This window comes from Cottoperca gobio, chromosome 22 (genome assembly GCF_900634415.1).
Source record: "Cottoperca gobio chromosome 22, fCotGob3.1, whole genome shotgun sequence".
NCBI lineage: Eukaryota > Metazoa > Chordata > Actinopteri > Perciformes > Bovichtidae > Cottoperca > Cottoperca gobio.
In genome coordinates, this window is record NC_041376.1 from 2,203,022 (window position 1) to 2,211,688 (window position 8,667).

General features: G+C 38.5%; 1 protein-coding gene across 2 annotated transcripts; it reads left to right on the forward strand.

Annotated features, from left to right (window-relative positions):
• Positions 1–231: 231 nt before the first annotated feature.
• rdh12 (retinol dehydrogenase 12) lies at positions 232–8,390 on the forward strand. 2 transcript variants are annotated; one of them, XM_029459960.1, is made up of 8 exons: positions 232–366; positions 1,705–1,761; positions 2,178–2,296; positions 2,717–2,872; positions 2,945–3,049; positions 3,625–3,834; positions 4,518–4,707; positions 7,436–8,390. In XM_029459960.1, exons 1-8 carry the CDS (start codon positions 290–292, stop codon positions 7,536–7,538), a joined length of 1,017 nt encoding a protein of 338 aa, XP_029315820.1. In that variant the 5' UTR covers positions 232–289; the 3' UTR covers positions 7,539–8,390. The 2 variants fall into 2 exon arrangements, with proteins under 2 accessions (XP_029315820.1, XP_029315821.1); XM_029459961.1 differs by lacking the exon at positions 1,705–1,761.
• The last annotated feature ends 277 nt before the right edge of the window (positions 8,391–8,667 follow it).

Consider the following 8,667-nt stretch of genomic DNA (forward strand, 5'->3'; position numbering starts at 1 on the left):
TAGATAAAAGTGACCTAGCAGCCAGTAATAACAATAATAAATACTATAAAAGCGATGCACACCAATAATAATTGTCATACTACGTCACAATTTCTCGTTTTTTTTTCAAATTGTATTTATTCATTCATTTTCAAAATAAAAACATAAAAACTACAATCCCATGATTCCGTGCGCGGTGGCTCTTTCACCCCTGCTACGCTCTGCACCCCTTTCTGCTTTGACATCAGCTGTTCTGCCCACAGAGCAGTGGCGTCCTGCTGGAGGAGACAGCAAAGCGCACATCCGTGGTATGATGTTGCTGTTATTAATTGTCGCGGGCCTCGGAGTGGTGACGCTGCTGGTGATTTTATTTGCACCGCACATACGGTAAGCATGCAACTAATGCATTCATCCATTCTCATGTTAGATCCGGTGTTTCTCACACATCACGGGTGCACTTGGTTGACAGGGCTTTGCATGGCACTGATGTAATCATTACGAAGAGGTGACATTATATAAAATACTGCACGCGCACTGTCATTATCCAGGTATTTCTCCCCCATCACGTTTTATTTCGCACGACGCTGACTGATGTTTGAAAATCAATGAAACAGAATGATGGGAGCTGCCGGAGTTTTTTTTTTTTTTTTGCACATAGTCTTCCATCTGAGCTGCTCGGGCCTATCAGCAGGCTGAGCGTAGGAGGAGTTATATCTGTGTGCGTTTACTCCAACAGAGCTATTGGTTTGTGGAGCTGCCCGGCTCAGTGGCGTGGGTCGTACGACTTGACGCTCAGTGTTGTTCAATATCCAAGTTTTTCTCTATGAATAATTAAGCCAGTCAGTCCATATGTCTGATTGTAATGAGGACAGAACTTATACTGGCTGCAGAAACGACTACAGTGCTGCACGTGGAGCTGTGTGCAGCAGCTCTCTCACAACCAGTGCTCATTGTGTAATAACAGCAGTGGTGGAATGTAACTAAGTGCATTTACTCTAATTCATTTGAGGTACTTGTACTTTACTTGAGTATTTTCTCCTCGTGCAACTTTATAGTTGTACTCCACTACACTTGGCCAAAATCTTCTATCACGATATAGTAATTTCATATCTTGATACGACATATGTCACGATACAGGTTTACTATAAATAAAACTTATATGAAATAATAACCACATGGTAAAACCTGCTATTGTTTACTTCTGTGTGAATTCAATTCTTGACAAATCAAAAGTATTTTCTCATTTAAATGAAAAGTTTCAAGTGAAATTATAGAGAAAAAATAAAACATATTTTATAACATATAAGTTTTGTAAAAAGAAAACCACAATATTTAAATAATAATACCTCAGAACATTTCACAAATGTGAGTTTGTGCTTGTTATCAACTCATGAATTCATCACGACAAATGTACATATGTATAATAAACTTCTACTACACTACATTTCAGATTTAAATATTATATTTTTTATACACTGCATTTATCTGACAGCTTTACAAATTAGGATTTTTGCACACAAAACAATAAATAAATAAATAAATCACTTTTCTGTTGGGGTTTGAACCACAAGTTTCATCAGGACACGACGTCTCTTCCACTCACTCATAACTATTTTTATAAACATTTGAGTAATTGTCCATGTAAATACATTTCATCATTCCAGCTTCTAAAATGTGACGATTTGCACTTTTTAATTATGTAATTTTATGTTTATTAATTTTGAGGTCTGGACTGTTGGTTGGACAAAACGAACATTGTGAAGGTGTCACTTTGGGCTCCGGGTAATTCTGACGCCATTTCTCACTATTTTCTGATTTCTTTTTATATAAACCAAACAATAAGCAGCACATTAATCCACAATGAAAATAATAAGTTGTTGCAGTCAGATACAAAAAGGTTAAAAATGAGCTCCACCTCAACCAACTGTAGAATCCTGCCTTGACTTAATGCATGGTTAATAACAATCCAACGATATAATATATATATATATATATATATATATATATATATATATATATATATATATATATATATATATATATATATATATATATAAATAATATAACGCAGTCAGTGCTTTCATTACTTTACATGTAGTTTCCTGATTTTACACTTTTTCATTGCATGACGTTTTGCAGTGTGGTGTTAGCACGTGCACATAAAGGATCTGAATACTTCCTCCACCTCTGATCAACAGAAAATATGCAGCAGGCGGAGTGTGCCGGTCCCCCGTCAGCCTGGAGGGGAAGACGGTCCTCATCACCGGGGCCAACACCGGGATCGGGAAGGAGACCGCGCTGGAGCTGGCGGTGCGAGGTGAACATCAGCACAGCTCCTCCTCGCACGCAGGGTTACACAACCTGCTCACATATATATCAAATATTTAAAAACATATTCATAAAGAAATATACAAAAATATATAAAAATATGAACTGTAATTCATAGATAATATACAGGGTTAGGTTGTAACGGTTGATGTTAATCACATTAGAAAACATTATTAGGACAGTTTACATTTGAAAAAAAATGCAATTAGCCACAAACATAAAGGAAAGAAACACAAGAACTTAAAATAATTAAGAAAAATACAATAAGAAGCACACATGTGGAAAAAGAAGAAGAGAAAGAAACACACACACACACACTAACATCTGTAGACACCTGAACATCTCCTATTCAGTAACGCAGCTTCTGTTTTGTTCATCGTTTAGCTGCTGCTTATTTGTCCCACGACAGGGGCTCGGGTGATCATGGCGTGCCGAGATGTGGACAAAGGAGAGGAGTCGGCGGCCAGTATCCGAGCGGCGCTGCCTCACGCACAAGTGGAGGTTCGAGAGCTCGACCTGGCCGACACCTGCTCGATACGAGCCTTCGCGCAGAAGTTCCTGGGAGGTGAGTCACGTCTGCGTTTTGTTATTTAACCGGCATCACGCGATTCTTCTACTGTGATGTTCTCTTCTTCAGAGGTCAACCATCTTCACGTCCTCATCAACAACGCCGGGGTGATGATGTGCCCCTACACAAAAACCATTGATGGCTTCGAGATGCACATCGGAGTCAATCACTTAGGTGAGACATGTCGAACAAATCAACTCCAGCTCTTGTGCTGATAATATTATATATTAATATATTAATTTCTCCACTTCCGTCCTGAACATAAGCACCAAATATTAATTAATGTTCTGAATGTTAACCCTTTAGATGTTTGTTTACATAACGCTTGTTTTTAATGAACATTTGAATTATTTTCTGTTTAGGGAGGTTTCTTTAAGTTGTTCACAGTCTGGGATTATGTGAATGATTAGCAACAACTTTATTATATTATATAATAAATAACTTTTTAAATAAATAAATAAAATCATAAAGCAAAGACATTTTCAAATGTATTATTTTCTGTATTTATTTATTTAACATGCACATTTATTTGTTGTTTTTCTTATTATTATGTATGTATTTATTTATTATTATTGGCAGCTTTAGTCCTCCATTAAAGCTAACCACCTATTCTTTTCTGAGAGATGTGAAGTTTACGTCGACTCCTCTTGAACACTACAGTAAATAAATTAAAAGAGCATTTGACAGCTGAAGTCTTGTTTTCACTGTCGGCTGTTCAGCACTGACTTTGTGTTTCTCACTCCTGGCAGGTCACTTCCTGTTGACGTCCCTCCTCATCGGGCTGATGAAGCGCAGTGCGCCGGCCCGCATCGTGGTCGTCTCGTCTCTGGCTCACAACTTCGGCTGGATCCGTTTCCATGACCTTCACAGCCAGGGCAGCTACAACAGCGGATTAGCGTACTGCCAGAGCAAACTGGCTAATGTGCTGTTTGCCAGAGAGTTGGCACGTAGACTCAAAGGTACACACACACACACACACGCACAGTACACACACACAGTACATATACACACACACACACACACGCACAGTACACACACACAGTACATATACACATACACACACACACAGTACATATACACATATACACACACACACACGAGATTGGAAGGTGACCTGCTGTGGCAAACAGAGTAGTAATAGTGAGGAGAAGCGATTAGATAGGAGTGAGACCAACATCTCGTTTTAACTTTTTGTTTTAATGTTGGTACTTTAAGACCATGTAGGGCACAAAACGTTTTAAAATGACATTTTAAATATTTTTATTAAAAAAATAATTTTATTATAATTGTATTTCTTCTTACCATTCATTTATTTTGTATTTATTTTTAATTTATAGTATTTCTTAATTAAATTAAATTAGTTATATTTTTCTTTTCTCGTTTTTAGCATTTTCTTCAATTTAATTACATTTGTCAGTTTATTTCATCTATTATTAATTTATTATAGGTTTTTTTCGGTTTGTTGTATTATTACGTTTTTTTTATTTAATACAATCTTTTATGGAATATATTGTGTATATCTTATTTATTTCTGGGATTTATTGCATTTTTAAATCATTTAAAATACCAATAAAAAAGATAAAATGTAAAAGAAGAATTTTGCTAATAAGAAAAGAAACAGTGACGTCTGCTCTCCTCACAGGCACCAATGTGACCGTGAACTCGGTCCACCCGGGGACGGTGAACTCTGACCTGACCAGACACTCGACTCTCATGACGATATTTTTCACCGTATTCTCCACGTTCCTAAAAACCCCGCGGGAAGGAGCACAGACCAGCATCTACTGTGCTGTGGCCGACGAGCTGCACTCCATCTCTGGGAAACACTTCAGGTGGGTGAAGCCAGAAGAGCGTCAGGTTCACGTCTCCACTTGCTTCTGGATGAAAATGTGTTTCTCAGAGTGAATTATTAACAGTCATGTTTTAAGATGTCAAATTGTGCAACAAGCGTGTTCCTGCAGAAGCCACGTGGTCACCTGACGTGAACTTCTTTATTAATGTTTCATTCCCCAGTTTCTTGTATAAAAAACTACACAAACCACAAGCGTTGGGGAAAGATGCCTCCGTCCAGAGTTGTTCATCTTTAATGACATCAATCGCTCCAACATGGTTTCACCATCAGACCGTTTGTCATTTTCATCTCCCGTCTGTTCGCGGCTCATCTCTCTCATTTCATCTCTCTCATTTCATCTCTCATCTCATCTCTCATCTCTCTCATCTCATCTCTCTCATCTCTCACATTTCATCTCTCTCATCTCATCTCTCATCTCTCTCATCTAATCTCTCTCATCTCATCTCATCTCTCTCATCTCATCTCTCTCATCTCATCTCTCTCATCTAATCTCTCTCATCTCATCTCTCTCATCTCTCATCTCTCCCATCGCTCTCATCTCATATCTCATATCTCATCTCTCTCATCTAATCTCTCTCATCTCTCACATCTCATCTCATCTCTCACATTTCATCTCTCTCATCTCATCTCACATTTCATCTCTCTCATCTCATCTCTCACATTTCATCTCTCTCATCTCATCTCATTTCTCTCATCTAATCTCTCTCATCTCTCATCTCTCTCATCTAATCTCTCTCATCTCTCTCATCTAATATCTCATCTCATCTCTCTCATCTCTCATCTCTCTCCTCACATCTCTCTCATCGCTCTCATCTCTCTCATCTCTCTCATCTAATCTCTCTCATCTCTCATCTCATCTCTCATCTCATCTCTCTCATCGCTCACATTTCATCTCTCTCATCTCATCTCTCATCTCTCTCATCTAATCTCTCTCATCTCATCTCTCTCATCTAATCTCTCTCATCTCATCTCTCTCATCTCTCATCTCTCCCATCGCTCTCATCTCATATCTCATCTCTCATCTCTCTCATCTAATCTCTCTCATCTCTCACATCTCATCTCATCTCTCACATTTCATCTCTCTCATCTCATCTCACATTTCATCTCTCTCATCTCATCTCTCACATTTCATCTCTCTCATCTCATCTCATTTCTCTCATCTAATCTCTCTCATCTCTCATCTCTCTCATCTAATCTCTCTCATCTCATCTCTCTCATCTCTCATCTCTCTCCTCACATCTCTCTCATCGCTCTCATCTCATCTAATCTCTCTCATCTAATCTCTCTCATCTCATCTCTCATCTAATCTCTCTCATCTCATCTAATCTCTCTCATCTCTCTCATCTCATCTCTCACATTTCATCTCTCTCATCTCTCCTCACATCTCTCATCTCTCTCATCTCTCTCATCTCATCTCTCATCTAATCTCATCTCTCATCTCTCATCTCATCTCTCTCATCTCATCTCTCATCTCTCATCTCTTATCTCATCTCTCTCATCTAATCTCTCTCATCTCTCTCATCTCTCATCTCTCTCATCTAATCTCTCTCATCTCTCTCATCTCTCATCTCTCTCATCTAATCTCTCTCATCTCATCTCTCATCTCACTCATCTCTCATCTCTCTTATCTAATCTCTCTCATCTCATCTCTTACATCTAATCTCTCTCATCTCTCATCTCATCTCTCTCATCTAATCTCTCATCTCTCTCATCTAATCTCTCTCATCTCATCTCTCATCTCTCTCATCTAATCTCTCTCATCTAATCTCTCTCATCTAATCTCTCATCTCACTCATCTAATCTCTTTCATCTAATCTCTCTCATCTCTCATCTCATCTCCCTCATCTAATATCTCTCATCTCATCTAATATCTCTCATCTCTCATCTCTCTCATCTAATCTCTCTCATCTAATCTCTCATCTCCCTCATCTCATCTCATGTCTCCCATCACTCATACCGCTGGTTGAAGGAATGCAAAGTTAGACCAAAATATAGACTCATGTAAAATGTGAGCGACATTCAGAGTAACTTGTTTCATCTCTTGTAATTATCTTTGTGTAGAATATAAAGAAACCTCAGATCTTTATCATTAGTTTTAAAATGTAAAGATTAATTACATTTAATAAACTGCACACTGTTAGTGGAAGTTAACATCGTCTACATCCAGGGATTCACCCCCAGCAATGTTTTTATTTACTTTTTAATTGTTCTCTCAAGCGAATAAATTCTTCAAAAAACAATCATATAAAATAATATTGAGTTACTAATCTAATTCAGTAATAATAATAATAATAATTAATTATTATTATTATTATTATAATTAAAGTACAGGGCATCTTAATTTGAAAATGATATCAAAGTGTATATTTATCCAAATCAAGCGACATCACGATCACTCCTTAAAAAGAGCAATATTACAAACACAGATTAACACCAGTAAATAAACCCAAACAAACACTTCAGTCCTTTGCGAGTCTTGCTGCCACACCGGCCTTGTGCACGACCTTCATGTGCAGAGGACGCATCATCACAAGAAGATTAATGTTCCTCAATGTAACGTTCGGTGTGTCTGCGTCCCCAAAGTGCGGAGAGATAAAATACTTTGATACTAAACATTATTCTCCAGCTGAAGGTCAAAGAGGAACGATGAGTCAGAGCATCATTAGGCTTATGTAATAACCCCCCCCCCCCCCCCTCTGTCTCTGCAGTGACTGCGCCCCTGCCTTCGTCGCCCCACAGGGCAGAAGTGAGGAGACGGCGAGGAGACTGTGGGCCGTCAGCTGTGAGCTGCTCGGCATCGAGTGGGACTGACTTCTAACTGCCGCCTCCTTCTCTCATCATCCCTCTCATTATGGTTTTGATGTTCCGTACTTTGAGCGTTTCCTACCTAATAAGCAGTCAGGTAATACTGCGAGAGGTACTATAATGTGAAGTTGCTTTTTTGTGTAATAATGCAGTAATTACATTATAATAACTTGAGTATTTTTGGTGCTTCAGCTCCTCAAACCAAAACCTCTCAACTGTATTATCATGTAACCACAAATGACCTTTTGACTCTATATTTTTGTGACACAATGTGAATACAGTGTAGGCAAAAAAGCAACTTGATGTATCGTAATGCTGTAGGATACTGTGAAGGGTCAAGCCAGGGTAATCGACCAGCATCTTTATCAAATATCCCGTTTCTTTCTCCACAATCTGCAGCTAAATTGCTCGACTTTGGAGCCAGCCTTTCTAAACTCGTGCAGGGGTTCTTACAGTATTTCCAGGTTGATAAGAATTTAGTAAACTGTCGAAGATCAGCGTCAGTCTGAGCCACGATTTACGCTTGAATTGCATAAATGTATTTTGTGATAATTGTAGTCGATGTAGGGTATAAGAAGGTTTTTCTATTTGAACCAAATCAGACTTAGAATCATGTCGTTGCAATATCTGCAGAGAACTTTTCCCATTCGCCAAAAAACTGCACATTCCTGGAGGAACTACAGTTTCACATTTCTAAGGATCTCCCCCGTCATGTTTCCTTCTCAGCATTCACATGCAAGGTTGCCAAGAGTTTACATTCTGTGTTTTATACAAGTCAAACATGCCTTTTACTACACGTTCATGTTCAGAGTTGAATGTTTACATTTGATGTAAATAAACGGAGATATTACTATAAAAGGTGCATCTATTGGTCAGAAACACACACACACACACACACACTTTAAGGTCCCGTGTGAACCCTGTAACCACTGTCAGGGATATAAAGCGAAGGCTAACTTAGCTTAGCATAAAGACGGGACAGTCTTCATGCTAAGCTAAGTTAGCCGGCTGCCAGGGCTCATGCTGATGTTCCCAGGGTCCTATGTTCTTGATATAAACTGACTTTGTAAGAGACTGTAAGGGCAGAAAGGTTTCTTTAATGAGTAATATTATGAGCATATTAAACTTCACACAC